This window comes from Chrysemys picta, chromosome 1, assembly GCF_011386835.1.
Source record: "Chrysemys picta bellii isolate R12L10 chromosome 1, ASM1138683v2, whole genome shotgun sequence".
NCBI lineage: Eukaryota > Metazoa > Chordata > Testudines > Emydidae > Chrysemys > Chrysemys picta.
The window spans coordinates 67,299,108-67,321,021 of NC_088791.1; the positions used below are offsets into that span (position 1 = coordinate 67,299,108).

The 21,914-nt window shown below is 42.5% G+C and overlaps 2 protein-coding genes across 7 annotated transcripts in view; one reads left to right on the plus strand and one right to left on the minus strand.

Moving 5' to 3' along the window:
- PTPRR (protein tyrosine phosphatase receptor type R) overlaps positions 1-21,914 on the minus strand; it is a 214,020-nt gene that overhangs the window by 27,183 nt on the left and 164,923 nt on the right. For all 6 annotated transcript variants that reach the window (XM_065558877.1, XM_065558886.1, XM_065558891.1 and 3 more), the window contains 2 exons: positions 16,332-16,518; positions 7,207-7,291 (listed from right to left, as the gene is read on the minus strand). In XM_065558877.1, coding sequence (XP_065414949.1) covers positions 7,207-7,291; positions 16,332-16,518 — 272 coding nt within the window. The remainder of the gene's footprint in view (positions 1-7,206; positions 7,292-16,331; positions 16,519-21,914) is intronic.
- On the plus strand, positions 11,451-14,141 carry LOC135973821 (myb/SANT-like DNA-binding domain-containing protein 2). The gene is made up of 2 exons (XM_065558923.1): positions 11,451-12,398; positions 13,521-14,141. Exons 1-2 carry the CDS (start codon positions 11,849-11,851, stop codon positions 14,033-14,035), a joined length of 1,065 nt encoding a protein of 354 aa, XP_065414995.1. The 5' UTR covers positions 11,451-11,848; the 3' UTR covers positions 14,036-14,141.

Consider the following 21,914-nt stretch of genomic DNA (forward strand, 5'->3'; position numbering starts at 1 on the left):
TCTAGTATTCTCACAGCATTGCATTTGGGGTTATAGTCTATATCTTTGTATAGAACAAAAGGGACAGTGGGCCTGATCCCGTACATGCTATATGCTTATCTCCCATTGAAATCAATGGGAATCCGTTGCTTGGAGCCACAGCAGGGTTTAGGACCATGTTTTATAAAATATACTTCTCAGAATATGAAACTGCATTTATGTCCTTCAGTTCAGGCTACAGTACAAGCAGGAAGGCTTTCTCATTTCAGTGCTCGGAGAGTAAAATGAACCCTAGTTAGCCTGTGTTAAAAATGTCTCTGTGTGCCTTCCCAAACCTCTTCACGTAGAGATTTTTTTTTCTTTCCCTTAACCACATGAGGACAGGAAACCTCTCATTCCTTTTCAGTACAGAGTGATTATTAGCCATTTCCACAAACGCCTTAGGCTACATGGCCTTGGAAAAACACCCACTTCCTTTAGCTTTCACAATGCCTATGATCCTGATGTAGCCTGACCTTTACCCTAAAAATGCTCTTAGAAGAAGACTCTACCTCCAGGCTGTTTAAATATTTTTCATGCTGAATTTCCCAAGATTTTAATGGATCACTAACTATTTTATTAAGATCCTTTTTATGATTCCAATCAACTAAGTGATCACTATTTAAAAATCATAATGTTGCATACATTAACAATCACTCCCAGATATTGACTGTTTAGAAAATGGATATATGGTATCTATGCAACTTTGTTGAAGGAGCAGTGGGCATTACTCTGTTATTCTCAAGTGGGAGTCGTTAAATTACCCATGTTAGTGATCTTTTAGACAAGAATGGTAGAGACTCGGGATCTGGTGGCATGACAGCGGACATATCTTACGGGGTGGTGGTGATGCCAAATTCATTAACGTTTGTAAAACACTTTGAGATACAGAAGATGAAAACGCTGAGTATTATAATTATGAATGCCTGCAGGTGGAAGTGGCATTTAAACAAAGGACCCCATCTTGTACTCTTTACGGAGGTAAAATTACCATTGCCTTCTATCATGTTCCTCAGTAACATATGGGAAGCTCCTACTTTCTCCGTCTTTAAGAAATTACTAGTATCCCATTTTTGTCATGAAGCATGCTAGCTTCAAAGGTCATATCCCACTCTATATATGTCCTGGCTTGTATGCTGTTTTTTCTCCCTCCTCTTTTTTTGTATACCTTTAGACTGTAAGACCTCTGGGTATCAGGCTATATTATCATTTACAATATACTTCACATGATTACTAATAATAAATCATTCATTAATATTGTCCCTAGTCCTAACTCCTTTACTCAACAGATGTTCTGAAATGTGCGAAAGGCTCTTTTCAAGGTACTGATCTTTAGGAACCAAAAAAGAGAAATTTGTTCACACATTTGCTTAATTCTGCAGACTCAGAAGTCTCACAAAACTTTGGATAGACACCTAACCTTTTAAGAGTCATCTATCCCTAATTATTTTGCCCCTGTTTGCTCATGGAATTGATACGTTTTGGGGGTAGCTGACATTATTTGGCTAATATTATAAGGTGGAATTTGAAAATATTGTATGAGTTGTGGATCTTTATTCATGCAGCAAATTTTATAATTGGTTCAAAATTCCAGTTGTATAAAACACCTCTAAACCATGCATAATCTTTTATCACATCTGAATCACTTTCCAAACTACCAACATATTGCTCACTGGAAAAATATCTCATTGATTCAAGATATGTAAATATATGCATGTTTTATAGCCTATCCCAGTACTATAAAGTAAAGATTTAATTATATTCCACATGTAAAAGTGATCATTCCTACATGCTCAAAAATAATGCTAACCTCATATGCATTTAGGTTTTAAATTGATACAACTTTAGATTTGCCAATTTTGGTTGGATGTATTCCTGGAGGTTTCATCACATGACATAATCTTTAATTAAAGATTCATTTTTAATTCCTGGGAACTCCAGGACAATCCTGGAGGGTTGGCAACCCTATACTGAACACTGCTTAACTATCAGGGTATGGTTGGCTGTACCCAGATTAATTTATTGATTCAGGTGAACATAAAAAACTGCCTTGATGCATCTGTGCTGAAATGTTTTTTCCTCCCACTAAAAAAATTATGAATCTTTTAGAGTCTGCTCACAATCCTATTGACTTTAAAAGGGAGCAGGATCAGAGAAATAATGATAGAACACAATCAATGTCAGAACTGTAGTAAAAGCTCAAGGGAGACTGAGGATTTTCAGCTTCAAAAGAATTGTTTCATGGCATCCAGAGACGACCCGTGGCTGACGATGGGCGGGGGGTGAGGGGGGGCAGAGAGAGAGAAGCCAGCTTCAGCAGTGTTACTGAGCATGCTCAGTCCGTGTGAGCATGCTCAATACAAGCCAAGCAGCAAATCTGGGGGTCACATGACCCCAGATGCCCTCCCCCATGCGTCACCTCTGATGGCATCTGTTTATAAACCGGCACAAAGAAGCACTTTGTTCACTTGATTTAAATTTAAGTTTTAAAAAATTATTGTCTTTGAACTTGGGGATACTTTAAAATATCAATGTAAAACTCCTAGCATAGGGGTGGCCAACTTGAGCCTGAGAAGGAGCCAGAATTTACCAATGTACATTGCCAAAGAGCCACAGTAATACGTCAGAAGCCACCCCTCCCACAAACTCCCCCCCCATCTCCCAGCGCCTCCCACCCACCGGCAGCCCCGCTGATCAGCGCCTTCCCCTCCCTCCCCACACCTCCCAATCACCTGTTTCGTGGTGTGCAGGAGGCTCTGGGGGGGCGGGGGAGGAGCGAGGGCATGGCTCAGGGGAGGAGGCAGGAAGGGGTGGAGTAGGGGCAGGGCCTGTGGCAGAGCCCGGGGTTGAGCACCTCCTGGAACAATGGAAAGTTGGCACCTGTAGCTCCAGCCCCAGAGTAGGTGCCTATACAAGGAGCCGCATATTAACTTCCGAAGAGCCGCAGGTTGGCCACCCCTGTCTAGCATTTTCTAGGCCTCTTACAGTGAAATTCTAGTGTTAGTCTAGCAGCACTGAGTATTTTATTCTGCAATTGAAAAATCTTTCCTTAAAAGTATCTTGGATCAGCTATAATTATAATTTTCTATTAAGAAATAAATTTCATTAGATATTCATTACACTTCATATTGAAGAATAGGACAAAATAGTGTTTATTCATGCCAACCTACCCCAAGGCAGTCTGTCACTTAATAGCTTGACAGAATTATTTCTTAGAAAATGAGAAACTTCTCAGCAGTACAAAGGGTGGAGTGCCAGAACATGGACATTTTCAGGAGAAAATTAATCATTTCAAACATCAATTATCACTACAGGTGCCCTAGTTCAAGAGACGCACCCAGTGCTTGGAATGGAAAAGCTGACACAAGAGTACTAAGTAGTAGGTTGATATCATCTGAGCAGGAAACTGGGAAGTCTGTTCTATTAAGCCATTCAAATAATTTCCAAACCCTTGGGGTCTGGGAGTGGATCATTTGTGTATTTATCAGAATGTGCCTGGATCCCCAAAATATCTTCTGTAGAAGAGCACAAGGCATTTCTTTTGAATTAATACATGACCGATCTGTTATCCTCATTTTCTCTTGATTTCTGTAAAAGGCAATTACAAAATATCTGTCTGAGACTCTAGCTGTTGTGCAGTGCACGTCAACTAAAAGTGCATACAGAAGTTAATGATACCTTTTCCAATTACAATGAAAATGAAAATACAAAAGCATTCCGATTCTTAAGAGTCATTGACTACTGCTACACTGTAGCTACCCAATTCAAATACAAACAAACTAGAGTGTAATTTAATGCACTGTATCTACAGGGTACATTCTGTGGGTGTATACACAATGTAGCAGCAGGAGATTTAACACTCAGAATTATATGAAGAGAGAATGCATTATTTTGTTAAGGGGTTGGCATATAAACAGATTGGAGGCATTGGATGAAATTCTGGCCCAAATGAAGTCAATGGGAGTTTAGTGTATATCCTGTTTATATTGGGCTAAATTCAGGAGGTAGTTTTCTGGACTTTCAGTATGGAAGTTACACCAACTTAGACTCATTTATCAATGTGTAACTTACAACCTTGTATACAGTACCTCTGTATATGGCCCACTGACCATAATGGGTGAAATGCTGGGCCTCTTGAGGTGAATGAGGGTTTTGCCATTGACTTCAGGGGGCTCAGAATTTCACCCAATGTGTTTTGTTTCCAAAAATATATCAGATCCCTGACAAAATAATACTTTTGATGGCCAACATCTTTCATTAATTTGCCTGCAAATCCCTTTTACAGTGTGATCAAACTATAATTCAGTTAGGTGTACAGAGAACATTCTTATCATTTAGAATGTGTGAAATGCATAGAATATACTTTGCTCAGGATTACTGCACTGAGCAAAGTGTATGACCGCACATGACTGCAAGGATATTATTGCTAGAGCTGTCTGGAAAATAGAATTTCAGTTTCATGGGAAATGTCAACATTTTTAATTTTGTTTTCATTTTGAATTGTAACAAAAAGCTAGAATTTAGAAATTTCCCATGGAATAGAAATTCTGGTGGATTCTGATTCAGAACCATAGAAACATTTCATTTCAGACTGTTATATATAATCAAAAAGTATAATAAAATTAATGTAGTATAATAAAAAAGTCAAAATGAAATGAAATAAAATACAAGTAAAACATTCCAACATCACAGAAATGAAATGAGAAAGTCAAAACAAATAATTTTTACTTTCTTCCAGCAAAAAATTCATCGAAAATTATATGTTCCCACAAAATTCTTCTATGTCAACGGAATTGTATTTTTGATAGAAAACTGTTCCATCAGAAAATGTTGACTAGCTCAATTTATAATGAAGTAATTCTTACTATTATGGGAAATGCATCACATGAAAACACAGAAGCAATACAAGAAATTAACAACAATAATGTTAACAGCAACTCTGAGATAGTAGTATAAGGGTAGTTATCTGGCTAAAAGAGATGGATTCCAACAATGCCACAAACCAGTAGGAGAAGAAAAGGAGCAAGAGAAAGAGAACCAGTATAAATGAATGACTAGTAGAGAAGATTTGAGGGCACATTGGTTCATTTAGTCTGAATCACTTAGTGTTAGACAGTAAAGGATTTGCAATAAGGTTCTCTTACTCATTGAGGGTGCAGTGCTGCAGTCACAGAACTTGACTAGACAGAACTCAGTGGGAGTTCTAGAGTCATAGAGTTTAAGGCCAGAAGTGACCATTAGATCATCTAGTCTGGTCTTCTGTATATCACAAGCCACCAACACCACCCTGCACTCACACACTTACCCAACAACTGAAATGAGACCAAAATATTACAGCCCACAGGAGACTAGATTATTATGTGTCATAGGCAGAGAATAGGCGGGACCAAGGTGCAACAGTGCCCGAGGTCCCCTCAAGGCCACAGTTCTGCATGTGTAAAGCTTGCAGGATTGGTCCCTCACTGTAGATAGAATACAGATAAGTTATTTAAATTAGGGCTGTCAAGCGATTAAAAAAATTAATCACGATTAATCGTGCTGTTAAATAAGAATAGAATACCATTTATTTAAATATTTTTGGATGTTTTCTACATTTTCAAATATATTGATTTCAATCACAACACAGAATACAAAATGTACAGTGCTCACTTTATATTTGTTTTTCATTACAAATATTTGCACTGTAAAAAAAATAGTATTTTCTATTCCCCCATTACAAGTACTGTAGTGCAAACTCTTTATCATGAAAGTTGAACTTACAAATATAGAATTATGTACAAAAATAACTGCATTCAAAAACAAAACAATGTAAAACTATAGAGCCTACAAGTCCACTCAGTCCTACTTCTTGTTCAGCTAATCATTCAGACAAACAAGTTTGGTTACTATTTACAGGAGATAATACTGCCCACTTCTTGTTTACAATGTCACCTGAAAGTGAGAACAGGTGTTGGCATGGCTCTACTGTAGCCAGCATCGCAAGATATTTACATGCCAGATGCGCTAAAGATACATATATCCCTTCATGCTTCAACCATTCCAGAGGACATGTGTCCATGCTGATGACCGGTCCTGCTCGATAACGTTCCAAAGCAGTACAGATGGACGCATGTTCATTTTCATCATCTGAGTCAGATGCCACCAGCAGACCATTGATTTTCTTTATTGGTGGTTCGGGTACTGTAGTTTCTGCATCAGGGTGTTGCTCCTTTAAGACTTCTGAAAGCATGTTCCCCACCTAATCCCTCTCAGATTTTGGAAGGCACTTCAGATTCTTAAACCTTGGGTTGAGTGCTGTAGCTATATTTAGAAATCTCACATTGGTATCTTCTTTGCGTTTTGTCAAATCTGCAGTGAAATTGTTCTTAAAATGAACAACATGTGTTGGGTCATCATCCAAGACTGCTATAACATGAAATATATGGCAGCAGGTAAAACAGAGCAGGAGATGTACAATTCTCCACCAAGGAGTTCAGTCACGAATTTAATTAACACATTATTTTTTTAACAAGCATCATTGGCATGGAAGCACCTCCTCTGGAATGGTGGCTGAAGCATGAAGGGGCATATGAATGTTTAGCATTTCTGGCACGTAAATACTTTGCAATGCCAGCTACAAAAGTGCCATGCGAACACCTGGTTTCACTTTCAGGTGACATTGTAAATAAGAAGCGGGCAGCATTATCTCCTGTAAATGTAAACAAACTTGTTTGTCTTAACGACTGGTTCAACAAGAAGAAGGACTAACTGGACTTGTAGGCTCTAAAGTTTTACATGGTTTTGTTTTTGAGTGCAGTTAGGTAACAAAAAAAAATCTATATTTGTACGATGTACTTTCATGATAAAGAGACTGCACTACAGTATTTGTATGAGGTGAATTGAAAAATACAATTTCTTTTATCGTTTTTACACTGCAAACATTTGTAATAAAAATAATAATATAAAGTGAGCACTGTACACTTTGTATTCTATGTTGTGATGGTGATTTTTTTTTAAATTGTGATTAATTTTTTTGAGTTAATTACGTGAGTTAACTGCGATGAATCAACAGCCCTAATTTAAATATGTACAAAATGTCCACCATAAAAAAAAAAAAGACCACCAGGCTTCTTACAAATCTACAAACAAGTTATATTAATAAAATGGGACTAAATTTCATACTAAAAAGCATTGTTTAAATTCACTTACTTGGCAAAATTGTTTTATAACGGTTTTTAGTTCCATGACTTGGGATGGCAATTTCTTTGGGATCCACAAAATTCATTGGTATTTCCTATAGAAATAAATTAGATCAGATTGGTGTTTCTAAAGAAGTCATGCAGGAAATTATCACTAGAAGGCCATCTGCTGCTTCACAACTATCTGTTGACATCAAAGTATTAACAAAATAACTGGTTCCCACCTCCAGCCTGTCAACACCCTTCCTTTAATAAACACAAGAGCTGCACATTGAAGGTTTGACTTCCGAGGAACAGTTCTGATGAATTATTAAAAGCAAAGGTTTTTATGAGGTTATAAAATAGGTTAAAGTACATAACAGTTTAAGAAGAAGGGGGTTGAAAATTTGCTACAGTGGAAAAGAGCAAGGATTTACAAACTGTAGCTAAAAACTACATTGCGTGAGAAAGATTCCTACATAGTAATGCTTAACATTCACATAAAACTTTTGATGTGTAGATTGCAAATCCCTTAACAAGGGTGGGGTAAGTACCTTATCCCCATTTTACAGACATGGAAGCTAAGGCATAGAATTAAGTGACTTACCCAATGACACGCAGTGAATCAGGGTCACTGTCAAAAACTGAACCCAAATCCCCTGCCTCCAAATCTGGTGCCCTAACCAGTGAACCATGCAGCCTCCTTTAAACCCTCCTTCTGGAGGCTGGAATTTGACCTTCAGAAAATTCAAATTATTTCAATGTGAAACCATTAGCATTACTAGAGGGTCTCACACTTCCTTGCTTATCTAGGCTGAGCTGTACAACCAATGAAAGAGAGCAGACTATTAAACTGCTGCCTGTGAGGTGTATAGGCAGCAGCAGAGAGATTCCTCAGCCTGCTGTGCCAAACGGGCACTCCGTAGGACTGATTTTCCTCACGCTTCCAGTGCTGCAAATCAGGCTTTTCTGATTTTCACCACCATCAGTAGGGCTCAGCCCACTGATGCCCAGAACAGCCTCTGAAATTCTGGACTCGGACAGTGCCCCATGCCACAACCCTTCAGGCCAAAGCTTATGTGATTGCTAAGAAGGTGGCAGAATTGTCAGTTGCAAGCAGGGTAGTGGGAGGAGTAGGAACACAGTCTCTGTCCCTGACCCCGAGTGCCCTGCCCCTCCTAGAGCACTCCTAGAGCACTTTGAGGCTCTCAAAGTGCTTCCCATGCCTGAGAGAATGCTGGGCCAGCAGGAGCAAAGGAAGATAAGATTCATTACAGTCAGTTCTTGCTGCCATGATTCCCTCCTGCTCCCCACTCTGTTCCTGCCCTCCCCACCAGCCACGCTTGCAACCTTCATGTTAACTTTTACTCCCCCACATACAGACTGCCACTGAATCCTTTCTGATCTCCATCCTTGCCTCTTCCCCACCTCCAGAACTAAACCTTGCTCCCTGCCTTGGTCATCTCTCTCCTTGGCTCCTGCAGCCTCCTCCTCTCTGATGTTGCTGCCTCTCCCCTTGTTCCCTCTCAGCCCAGACAAAGTGCAACTGCTAAAATCACATCCCTCCCCTGCCGCTCTGCTCATGTCACTCACTTCAAATCCCTGCACCACCCTCCCTGTGCCTCCTGCATCAAGGACAGACTTCTCTTCACTTGCAAGTCCTACCCAGCTTCACTCTTGCCTTCTTCTCCTTTTGCTCCCCCATGCTCAGCCCCTGGTGTACTCTGGACCTGAACTGTTCCAACAGAGTCTGGACTGGATTGTGAGCTCCTTGGGACAAGGGACTGTTTTCTTTTATGTCATCTATAGCTTCCCTGGTGCAGTTCTGCACTGTTGGTACAAACATCTCTGGCACTTTGAAACTGAAAAAACACTTTATTGCTTATGCAGGTCAACGTGTACAGACAATGAGAGACAGCAGTGTATTTAGAAGCTGCCTGTGATATGTGTAGGCAGGAGAGGGCGCCAGAGAGATTCCTCAGCCTACAGCCCCAAATAGGCTCTGTGGACCTTAGTAGTGGAAATCAAATCAAGGTTTTCCAGTTTTCAACAAAACCAACAGGATTCTGCCCATTGAGGCCTAGAACATTCCCTGAAATTTTGGAATTGGGCAGAAGCAGCATTCAGAAGTTATCGCATTATAGACAGACACAGAAATGCCATCAAGTTGAACATAGAGCCTTGCTTTTCTGGTCCAGTTAATCACTTGAGACCTATAAACACTTACTACTGGTTGTGGGGTTTGCTCAGTGGGACTACTCCCAGGGGTAAGTGTTTGTATGGGTCAAGACCATAAAGAGCTCTCTAAATTTACACGGTGCTCTACAACATAGACATGGCACTTAATCTTTATGCTTATCTATAAAAGGCAAGAAAAGACAAAGGACTAAGAGTGTAAGTAAGAGATTATGTGGGGATAACAAACCTGCTAACCTGTGCAACCCAAAATGCAACAGATTTTAAATGAGCATTAATTTGCACAAATGTGCATACATTTGCATACTGTTGTGTTTCTTGCATTTGCTACCAGAAAATAAATCAGTGAAAAATTCTTTAGCTGCTCGTTTGTATTGAATTCTGAATGCGACCATTTCACTCATTCACATTCACTCTGCTCTCACTCATATTCAAATTCACTTAGTCTGCACAGTTCATACAATGTCACCTGCACTCCACCAGTGCTCATCCACACATTCAATCACATGCTTCTACCCTGACCTCATCCACATGCATCCATACTCTGTACCCACACCATCCCCTACCACAAGCATACTTTACACATACAATTTATTCACTCTGCATTCATTCATTTCCTCCCCCTGGCACAACAACAGTGAAAGCAGGTGCAGAACAGGAATTCCTCCACCCACCTAGGTAAAGGTAGCTCAAACCTAGAACCTGCCTTATACAGTTTTTTCCTGGGTGAGTCTCTGACCATATTTGAGGCTTCTTCACTACAACAAAACTCTCTCCATTTGGCGTGGGGTAATTGTCCTTGGCCCTGTGTGATGGCCCTGCAATAGCTGAGATAAGCCAAGTAGGCCCAAGCAGTCAAATTAAGGTGCAAACAGGGGAGATTTAGCTGTGTGATGTGAGTTAATTAGGAGGAAGCTCACCTGTGAGGGAAAAGGCAGGGCTTCTATAAAGCCAGGAGGCTGGCAATAGTGCAGGGAGAAAGCCTGCAGTCCCTCTCTCTGAGGGACGGGAGAAGAAACATGGTAGGACGGAGTCCAGGAGTGAGAACATTAAGGTTGGTGTAAATGCAGACCTTGACTGTTCACTTCAGGGCCCTGGACTGGAACCCAGAGTAGAGGGTCGGCCTGGGTTCCCCTACCAACCACGGCAGATATTTAAAATTCTTTCCATTTAAACAATCTGGCACACTGTTGGTAAAACAAACAAGGGATTTTTTTGAAGCAGATGACTTGCCTCATAAACAGTCAAGTATCAGAGGGGTAGCCGTGTTAGTCTGAATCTGTAAAAAGCAACAGAGGGTCCTGTGGCACCTTTGAGACTAACAGAAGTACTGGGAGCATAAGCTTTCGTGGGTAAGAACCTCACTTCTTCAGATGCAAGTAATGGAAATCTCCAGAGGCAGGTATATATCAGTGTGGAGATAACGAGGTTAGTTCAATCAGGGAGGGTGAGGTGCTCTGCTAGCAGTTGAGGTGTGAACACCAAGGGAGGAGAAACTGTTTCTGTAGTTGGATAGCCATTCACAGTCTTTGTTTAGTCCTGATCTGATGGTGTCAAATTTGCAAATGAACTGGAGCTCAGCAGTTTCTCTTTGGAGTCTGGTCCTGAAGTTTTTTTGCTGTAAGATGGCAACCTTTACATCTGCTATTGTGTGGCCAGGGAGGTTGAAGTGTTCTCCTACAGGTTTTTGTATATTGCCATTCCTGATATCTGAATGGCAATATACAAAAACCTGTAGGAGAACACTTCAACCTCCCTGGCCACACAATAGCAGATGTAAAGGTTGCCATCTTACAGCAAAAAAACTTCAGGACCAGACTCCAAAGAGAAACTGCTGAGCTCCAGTTCATTTGCAAATTTGACACCATCAGATCAGGACTAAACAAAGACTGTGAATGGCTATCCAACTACAGAAACAGTTTCTCCTCCCTTGGTGTTCACACCTCAACTGCTAGCAGAGCACCTCACCCTCCCTGATTGAACTAACCTCGTTATCTCCACACTGATATATACCTGCCTCTGGAGATTTCCATTACTTGCATCTGAAGAAGTGAGGTTCTTACCCACGAAAGCTTATGCTCCCAGTACTTCTGTTAGGCCTGGTCTACACTACGACTTTAATTCGGATTTATCAGCTTTAATTCGAATTAACCCTGTAACCGTCCACACAACGACGCTAGTTAATTCGATGTAAAGGGCCCTTTAAATCGATTTCTGTACTCCACCCCAACGAGCGGAGTAGTGCCAAAATCGATTTTAACAATTCGAATTAGGGTTAGTGTGGCCGCAATTCGATGGTATTGGCCTCCGGGAGCTATCCCACAGTGCATCATTGTGACCGCTCTGGACAGCAATCTAAACTCGGATGCACTGGCCAGGTAGACAGGAAAAGCCCCGCGAACATTTGAATTCCATTTCCTGTTTGCACAGCGTGGAGAGCACAGGTGACCACAGATACCTCATCAGCACAGGTAACCATGCAGGCTGATAATCGAAAAAGAGCACCAGCATGGACCGTGAGGGAGGTACTGGATCTGATCGCTGTATGGGGAGAGGATTCAGTGCTTGCAGAACTTCGTTCTAAAAGACGAAATGCAAAAATTTTTGAAAAAATCTCCAAGGGCATGATGGAGAGAGGCCACAATAGGGACTCAGATCAGTGCCGCGTGAAAGTCAAGGAACTCAGACAAGCCTATCAGAAAACAAAGGAGGCAAACGGTCGCTCCGGGTCAGAGCCGCGGACATGCCGCTACTACGCCGAGCTGCATGCAATTCTAGGGGGGGCTGCCACCACTAACCCACCTGTGTTCGTGGATTCTGGGTCGGGGATAGTCTCGACGCCTGAGGATTCTGCCGATGGGGTAGAGGAGGAGGAGGAGGAGGAGGATGAGCTTGCAGAGAGCACACAGCACTCCATTCTCCCCAACAGCCAGGATCTTTTTATCACCCTGACTGAAGTACCCTCCCAAGCCTCCCAAGCCTCCCAAGCCAGTACCCAAGACTCTGACCCCATGGAAGGCACCTCAGGTGAGTTTACCTTTTAAAATATAAAACTTGTTTTAAAAGCAAACGGTTTTTAATGATTACTTTGCCTGACTTTGCATTCGCGGTCAGTTCAGCTACTGGAAAAGTCTGTAGCTATTGGAAAAGTCTGTTAACGTGTCTGGGGATGGAGCGGAAATCCTCCAGGGACATCTCAATGAAGCTCTCCTGGAGGTACTCCGAAAGCCTTGCCAGAAGGTTTCTGGGCAGTGCATCTTTATTCCCTCCTCCATGGTAGGACACTTGACCACGCCATGCTTGCAGCAAGTAATCTGGTATCATTGCCTGACAAAGCCTGGCAGCGTATGGTCCCGGTGTTTGCTGGCATTCAAGCAACATCCGTTCTTTATCTTCTTGTGTAATCCTCAGGAGAGTGATATCACTCCTGGTAACCTGGTTGAAATACGGGAACTTAATTAAGGGGACAGAGGTGGCCGTTCCTACTGGGCTGTTTGCCTGTGGCGGAAAATAAATCCTTCCCTGCAGTTAGCCAAGCGCAGATGGGAAATTGGCCCTGAGTTTTTCGCGTTTGGCTAGCAGGGATCTTCCCTGTTACCAGCCACGCGGTGGGGGGAGGGGTACTGTGATCATCCCAGAGAATTCATGGCGAGGGGGGGGGGGCGGCGGTGGGGGGGGGATTAGTTTGGTGCCTGTAGGGATCTTCCCTGATACCAGCCACGCGGTGGGGGGGAGGGGTACCGTGGTTAGTTTGTTTTCTGGTGCTGCTGAATGTTAACAGAAAAACCGCAGCACTCTACTTGCCCAGACAAGCCCCACCACACTCCCCCCCCCCCCCCCAACTGGCTGAGATTGGCCAGGCTTCTGCAGCACTCTACAAGCTATGCTTGGTATGTGGGAAAGTAGGGCGCAGAAGCTGTAAGAGAATGGCTTACCATGGCCGCATGCAAGCAGAATTCTGTTGCCCAGACCTGTGATCTCTAGCAGCAAAGCCACAGGCACTCAGCATTAAGAGGCAAAATGCGACCTTGCACAGAAATCACATGTGCTATGTAATGTGAACAGTGTTGGTCACCGTGAAAGAGTATAAGCATTGTTCTGCAAAATGTAGCTTTTAAAACAATTCTCTCTTTTTTCCCCTCCCTACAGCAGCTGCAAATTCCTCAAGCCTCCCTCCTCCATCCCGAAGGTTATCACAGATAAGGCGTCGTAAAAAAAAGACGCGAGAAGAGATGTTTTCTGAAATTATGCAATCCAGCAGGAGTGACAGAGCTCATCTGAATGAGTGGAAGGAAACAGTTTCAAAGTATAGGAAAGAAGTCAGTGAACGTGAGGAGAGGAGGGACCAACGTGAGGACATGAGGGACCAACGTGAGGAGAGGAGAGACCAACGTGAGGAGAGGAGAGACGCTCGAGATGAGAGGTGGCGTCAGGAAGACCAGAGGATGAAGGAAGCAACGCTGGGGCTGCTCCAGCGTCTGGTGGAGGTTCAGGAACGGCTGCTGGAAAACAGACTGCCGCTTCAGCCCCTGTTCCACCCTCCCCCCTCCCCATGTTCCGTATCCTCCTCACCCAGACGTGTAAGAACGCGGGGGGGGAGGCTCCGTACACCTTCCCATTCCACCCCAGTAGACAGCCCAAGCAAAAGGCTGTCATTTTTTTAACCTTTTCTTTGTGGCTTTTTCCTTCCCAGTAATCCTCCTCCCAAATACCACCCGGGTTCCCTCCCTCTTTTTCTAATCTATTAATAAAGAATAAATGATTTTTAAATGATAGTGACTTTATTTGGTTTGAAAGAAAGCTGGGGGAAGGGGGAGGGTGGGTTCCTTACAGAAAATCAGTCAATAAAGGGGGCGGGTTTTCATGAAGGAGAAACAAACAGATATTTCACACTGTAGCCTGGCCAGCCATGAAACTGGTTTTTAAAGCTTCTCTGATGCACACCGCTTCATGGTGTGCTCTTCTAATCGCCCTGGTGTCTGGCTGCGCGTAATCAGCAGCCAGGCGATTTGCCTCAGCCTCCCACCCTGCCATAAAGGTCTCCCCCTTACTTTCACAGAGATTGTGGAGCACACAGCAAGCAGAAATAACAATGGGGAGATTTCTTTGGCTGAGGTCAGAGCGAGTCAATAATGATCTCCAGCGGCCTTTTAAACGGCCAAATGCACATTCTACCACCATTCTGCACTTGCTTAGCCTGTAGTTAAACAGCTCCTGACTCCTGTCCAGGCTGCCTGTGTATGGCTTCATGAGCCATGGCATTAAGGGGTAGGCTGGGTCCCCAAGAATAACTATGGGCATTTCAACATCCCCAACGGTTATTTTCTGGTCCGGAAAGTAAGTCCCTTGCTGCAGCCCTTTAAACAGAGTTGTGTTCCTGAAGACGCGAGCGTCATGAACCCTTCCCGCCCAGCCCGCATTGATGTTGGTGAAACGTCCCTTGTGATCCACAAGTGCTTGCAGCACCATTGAAAAGTACCCCTTGCGGTTTATGTACTCGGTGGCTTGGTGCTCCGGTGCCAAGATAGGGATATGGGTTCCGTCTATCGCCCCACCACAGTTAGGGAATCCCATTGCAGCAAAGCCATCCACTATGGCCTGCACATTTCCCAGAGTCACAAACTTTCGTAGCAGCACCTGAGTGATTGCTTTGGCTACTTGCATCACAGCAGCCCCCACAGTAGATTTTCCCACTCCAAATTGATTCCCGACTGACCGGTAGCTGTCTGGCGTTGCAAGCTTCCACAGGGCTATCGCCACGCGCTTCTCAACTGTGAGGGCTGCTCTCATCTTGGTATTCTGGCGTTTCAAGGCAGGGGACAGCAAGTCACAAAGTTCCATGAAAGTGCCCTTACGCATGCGAAAGTTCCGCAGCCACTGGGAATCGTCCCAGACCTGCAACACTATGCGGTCCCACCAGTCTGTGCTTGTTTCCCTTGCCCAGAATCGGCGTTCCATGTTTAGAATCTGCCCCATTAACAACATGATCTCCAAAGCACCGGGGCCTGTGGTTTCACTGAATTCTGTATCCGTGTCCGTGTCCATGTCCTCATCATGCTTGTCGCTGCGCTGCCGCTGCCGCTGCCTCCTCTCCTCGTTTTTCTGGTCCTGGCTCAGCATAAACTCCACGAGAACGCGCGAGGTGTTTACAATATTCATGAGTGCTGTCTTGACCTCAGCGGGCTCCATGCTTGCCGTGGTATGGAGTCTGCAGTGTTCACCCACCCAGGAAAAAAGGCGCGAAAATGGTTGTCTGCCGTCCGTTGCTTTCATGCAGGGAGGGAGGGAGGGAGGGAGGAAGTGAGGCTGTACCCAGAACCACCTGCGACGATGTTTTTTGTCCCATCAGGCACTGGGATCTTAACCCCCAACCCAATGGGCGCGGGAGACTGCGGGAACTATGGGATAGCTATGGAATTGCTACCCACAGTGCAACGGTGCAGAAATCGACGCTAGCCCCAGTACTTGGACGCACACCACCGAATTAATGTGCTAGTGTGGCCGCATTCATTTCGACTTTATACAACCTGTTTCTCAAATCCGAATTATCTAAATTCGGATTAATCCCGTAGTGTAGACATACCCTTAGTCTCAAAGGTGCCACAGGACCCTCTGTTGCTCATAAACAGTGTCTCTTTAAAGATGAAATATAAAGATTTTACTGATCTGAGATAATTTATAATGAAAACTATTTTGGGTCCAAGATAACATCATCTGTTTTATTGAGTTATGTATGGAGAATTCAAAAGAGAGAAAAGCCCAAGAAACCACATGCCCTAGCATGTTTAATAAAATTGAGATTGTTCATATTCGTTTGTTATACCTCAAACATACTCAAGAGAGTTGTATACATCTTCTCATTCCCATTTGCCCTGGTAGTGTACACATTTATTAGACTAGCACTATTGCCTTGCAAGGTTTGTTTAGTTTTGCTTTTTTCCCAGTGAAGAATGGGCTCACCATGAACTCTGTTTGAAGCAAATGAGAGCATGCGACTGTATCTCGCAGCTGCTGTCTTGTCAGGACCCGACTAGCTGACTGTAGATATTCCATTGCTACTTTTTCTCGTGGGGTAGGCACAGCGACAAAAGGTTCGACATTTCCCAAACTGCTCATGTCCAAAGTCAGGGAGACATTGGATCCTCGCCTATAGTGAAAAATAACAATACATTTATATTAGCTCCCTATGTAATAGTTATAAAATTGTATAACTCTATGCTCCTGAACCTGAATTACTTACACACTTTAAACTTCCACTGTAACCATTAGGAGTTTTAGGTATGCACAGAATGCAAAATCGGTTTCAGTGGGAGTTTTGGGTGGGCCAAGAAGCCATAGCATGGCAGATAGTTCTGGCCCTGATCTTTCAATCACTCATACATGTGAGTGATCCCACTGAATGGAACTACTCACATTTTGTAAATCATACGCATAAGTATTTACAGGATCAGGGCCTCTGTTTGTAGTACATTTGACTGGAAGGATATAAAAAGAGAACAGCATTAAGTAACCATTTCTACATGGTGGGCACACCAAACTGCAAAAGCCAGATTCTTAATAGTAAATGAATCATTTAGGCACTGAGGAAGAGAAGTAGGTTTGAGGGGAAAGAGAAACGTTAGAATATTCCTTATAAGGGAGGGGGGGGGGCAGAAGCTAAATCTTATTTACTAAAGTTCACAGATTTTGAAAAATAATATGACACTCTTATGCCTGGTCATGACTAGGCCCAAAACAAAACCTTGTGTTTGAAGACATATGAAATTTGAGAACTTTCTGAATTCCAAAGTTCTGAACTTTGTGGCTTAGGCCCAACTCTAATCACAATTTGTGAAAATAAGGGAAAACAAGTGACAATTTAGCAAAAACAGATAATTTTTAACCTATTCTGAAGAAACTAGCTGTATTCAATGTTACATTCTATATCTGTAGAGGAGAACTTTACTGTGTAATGAATTGAATATTGGGGACTTATCTGCTGTTGATATCAATGTAAAATTCCTCTGGCATATTCTCTTTTGACATATTAATATTGTAATTTGCTGACTTGACTTGCATAGTCAGCTGAACGTGCAAGATTTTCTGCAGTAAAGATAAACTGTGCACTTAAGGCCTGTTCAAAATTCATTGAAGTCAATGGAAATCTTTCCACTGCGTTCAATGGGCTTTGGATCAGGCCTATAATAAAAAGTGGTGTTAAACAGAATACTCTGTTTAGCAAAAATATTATCTATAAAAGGTCTCAAATTAAAATGCAATGTTAATAATGTAAATTACGCAGAAACTCCCCACAAAGTAGAGCCATCATTCAAAGCAAAAAGCAACAAGAAAATTCCCTATCTGTCCACTTATTCGATATCTCAAAAATGTGAATTTAGTGCTTGTGAAATGTGTGAAGTGATACCTCTAGAGAATAAAATAAATCAGGTACAGTGTGGGCAGTGGTGGTGAAAACTACAAAACCTCACTTTGCCTATTGACAATGTGCCTCAACTCTGATATGAAGGGGATGTTTAATCTCGATTCCCATTCAATTGATGGCTTCTCTTCTAAAATTATCAACAAGGATGCCAGTTAGTGCCGATTGTGATGGTGTTTTGGTATAATGTAGAAACTTGCCCACTTAGAACTGGTCTGAAACCATCAACTCACTTTAGACTGGCCTCCGACAACAAAGGTTAACTACTGACATCTGAGCTGATGACCTATAGATGAAATCCCCTGAATCCATCCTCTCAACACTTTTTCACCATATACGGTATTTAGGGATTCTTTGAATGCTGTCATGTAACCTTTAGTGTTTTTAACAAGTTAGTATGACATTAAGTAAGTTTGATGGCAAGCTCTAAAAAAGCAGGGACCTCTGAAAGAAAAGTGTGTGGGGGGAAAACTATGAAACCACCTAAATTATTCTAAATCATATTCTAGAATATAAACTACTCTGTATGCTCCATTAAATCCTCATTAAACGGAAATGCTAAAAGCAACCAGTCAGTGATATCAGTAAGAGTGGATGTTCCAGATAAGGAAAAAAATAATGGTTACCTAAATGATGTAAAAGTAACCCCATTTACAGTTCTTGGAAATCAAATAAAGAGTAGACTGCCTGTAACTTTAACAATCTCCTCCGATGTGAAAGATGTCTTTAATGTATAGCACAGAGGAAGTGGGAGATTATAATATTAACAGCAGACAAAAACACAATGTAAGTGTAGTAGATGTGCAGATAATAAGAATACAGTTCCAAATCAGAGGACGCACAAACCATAATAAATGAGGTAAAACAGAGGCAAAGAAATGATTAGCAGACTTAGAGAGGATTGTGCACAGACACCAAAAATGTGTCACTTGAAGGACATCAAACTCATCAATGTTCTGTTTTCTGCTTCAAAGGAAAGCTTAATTCCATAACAGATTTGATTTTGAAAAATATGAAGAAAACAGTGTCACACTTCAGGGCAACTGCCCTGTATTCCCCCACTATGGTCCAGCAAGGGCACCCACTCTAGGCTCCCAGCTGCTCAGCCATTACCTTTCTTGGGTAGAGACACCCAAATAGCTAAGCTATTTCCAGGCTAAACAGCTTCCTGCCTACACTGTGAATTCTCCAACTAAGTCAGACTGCCTAAGCAGGCCTGATTTTTTTTTTCTCCTCAGAGATGATAAACAGTATAATTGCCACAGTTATAAGTTACCACCAGCTCATTCTAAGCAAGCACATTTATTCGTAAGTCAAAAGGATTATAGAGAAAACATATAAAACAACAAAAGAACCTACATACATGCTAATAAGCTTACCAGAAGTCACCCCATGACTCCAATGAGGGCTCTAGCTGCTTAACTGTCCTTTAAACCCTACCCAGGGGTTTTCCTGGGGTCACCAGTTTATCACTCCTTTAACTCAGAACAAGAATACAGACCGGTTCAAGTCCTTCCAACCCTTCTCAGAAAGGGCCCCCCATGGGCAGAAGGTTCTGTTCATTTGCTGGATCAGAAAGAAGGCCCTTAGTCAGCTTTAAATCAGGCTATTTAACCAAAAGTCCTTGTCTGCTGGTCTGGGGAGAATCCAATTTGAACCATTATATGCGAGCTTCTATACAGGTGGCGGTGGTTGTTCTTTGGGGGTGTTACAAGCTGAGTGAATCTGCCTAGCCACACCCCATTGTTCTTAGTTCTTGGAGGGCTGTGGTGCAGAGACAACATGTGCTTGCCAATGGGGGGGAGAAGGGGGACAGAGTGAGGGCAGCCTGCTTCAGTAGTGTTACTGAGCATGCTCAGTCTGTGTGAGTGTAACCCACACACCTCAGGGGTGTGGTGTTCTGACCCATCTAGTGGCACTGAGACCACTTAGAGAGATATATAAAATGAGTCTGCTCTACAGCCCTAGCTAACAGTCAGTTGGCTTTTAGCTCATGTGGTAGAGGCTCATGCACTAAGGTCCAGAGATCCCAGGTTCGATCCCACCCACCGACAACCAGGGCCTGTCGGTGTTACATGAGCATTCTCAGTACAAGCCAAGCAGTAAATCGGGGAGCATGTGACCCCGCATGCCCCCGCCCTCACGGATCGCTTCTGCTGTAGTCCCCTTTCCCCACAGAATTACATACAGGCCCACAATGATACATAAACTTCATGCAATGAGGTTTGTCCAGAATACTGCAGGAAATTGCAGTATCTGTCACAAACAGGTTTTTGAGCCCAGACTAATCCTTTCTATTATACTATCTAAACAACATCTAACTTAAGAAATGTCATTTTCATAACTTCAAACCATTCTATCACTTGTTACCTCTTTCTTTTACTTTAGGAATGTCGAGTCACATGAATTCATACACTGATGTTTTGTAATGACCAAATATGCATTTGTAGGAGTAACTAACAGCTTTCACATTTGCTACAGTTAGAATGAGAAACAATCACCAGTGAATTCAACATAGTGAAGACTAAAAAATAAGATGAGCTGGCCAACTATCTAGAGAATCGTGTTACCAGGTGCCCTGCCTGACTTTAACATATTTCTAAATTCCACAAAGCACTGTTCAGTATTCAGTTATAAAAAGATATAAAGAGAGAGAGAATATAATATTCAGGCTTATTCCTTTCTCCACATATACTGCCCTCTCTCATCACACACTTCCTGAACATAGAGTTCTTTAAGTTCCTAGACATTGCCCTATATATAAGCGTACTATTATACCCCATATCGGGAAGCTCTTGTAAAGCCACTCTGCCATATCAGTGAACCACTCCACTCACTTCCCTTTCTATAATATCTAGTGTCAGTTATTTCCACCCACTGGCCTCACCCCTCTCTCCATTCACCAATAGCTCCACCCATTCCCCTTTCCCTCTAGGATTATAAATAGTTTTATACATTTCTTATCAGTTCTTAATAGGCATGTTTCCCTTGTCTGCTTGAACTTCCACTGGGATGGTGACTCCACATTGCTCACAGTGTGGGATGTATCAATAAGACCTCTTAATAAGCAATGTATTATGACAGATTTATAGCCATAAGCCACATACTACCGTACAAATACATAAGTAAGCAGTATGCATGATGGCAGTTGCTACAAATTTTGGGGCAGTGGATTCCTCTTTAACTAGAAGATTTTTAGTTGATTTTATTAATGTTTATCTATTTTTTTTAACTATCTATCTAGTAATATTAGGTTAACCCTAATTCTCCCAAATGGCAGCACTTTTCTTGGTAAAAGAGGTTGCTGTCCTGTTTCCTGGACTCATCTCCCTGGAATAAGGTCTATCAGTGCTGATCACTTTCTTTTTTGGAGCTAACCAATCTTTCCAAATCCACTAAACAAACTTTGTTTTTTTTTCTTTTCTCCACTCAGGCAAAACTCTGCTTTGATGCGCTATCTCCTCCTCTCTTATGTTCTTGCCAATGGATCCTTTCAATAACGCTAATCATTTATTTATTTATTTATTTATTTTAGCATACTATTTATCCAATGTTGTTTTACGTGACTAGAAATGACCTGGCTGTCATTTAAATTTATTTCTCATTTATCAAACAAAGAAAACCTTTGCTGGAATCAATGATGCACAAGATAAGACTTACTGTACACAAGTTTATTTCAATGACATTGATGGGTGGCTTATAGCAAGAATTTGCTATCCAGGTCCCACAGATGGTGCAGTGAGTCAGAGACAGTAGCAGGTGGCAGAGGCAAAACAGAGCTCAGCTGATTGTAGCCATCTGGCTGCCTTTTGGGATGGGGTAGGCCAGGGGTTCTCAACCTTTTTCTTTCGGAGGCCCCCCCCAACATGCTATAAAAACTCCACGGCCCACCTGTACCACAATAACTGGTTTTCTGCATATATAAGCCAAAGCCAGTGTTAGGGCATAGCAAGCAGGGCAATTGCCTGGGGCCCTATGCCACAGGGGCCCCCATGAACTACATTGCTCAGGCTTCAGCTTCAGTCCCGTGTGACGGGGCTCAGGGACCTGAGCTTCAGCCCTGAGCTTCGGCTTTCTGCCTGGGCCCCAGCGAATCTAATGCTGGCCCTGCTTGGGGCCCGCTA

Bases quoted from the DNA above. Each gene is read 5' to 3' on its own strand.
- LOC135973821 (XM_065558923.1), top strand. From the start codon at position 11,849: ATGCAGGCTGATAATCGAAAAAGAGCACCAGCATGGACCGTGAGGGAG. The intron at 12,399-13,520 runs GTGAGTTTACCT...CCCTCCCTACAG, and splicing joins CCCCATGGAAGGCACCTCAG to CAGCTGCAAATTCCTCAAGC.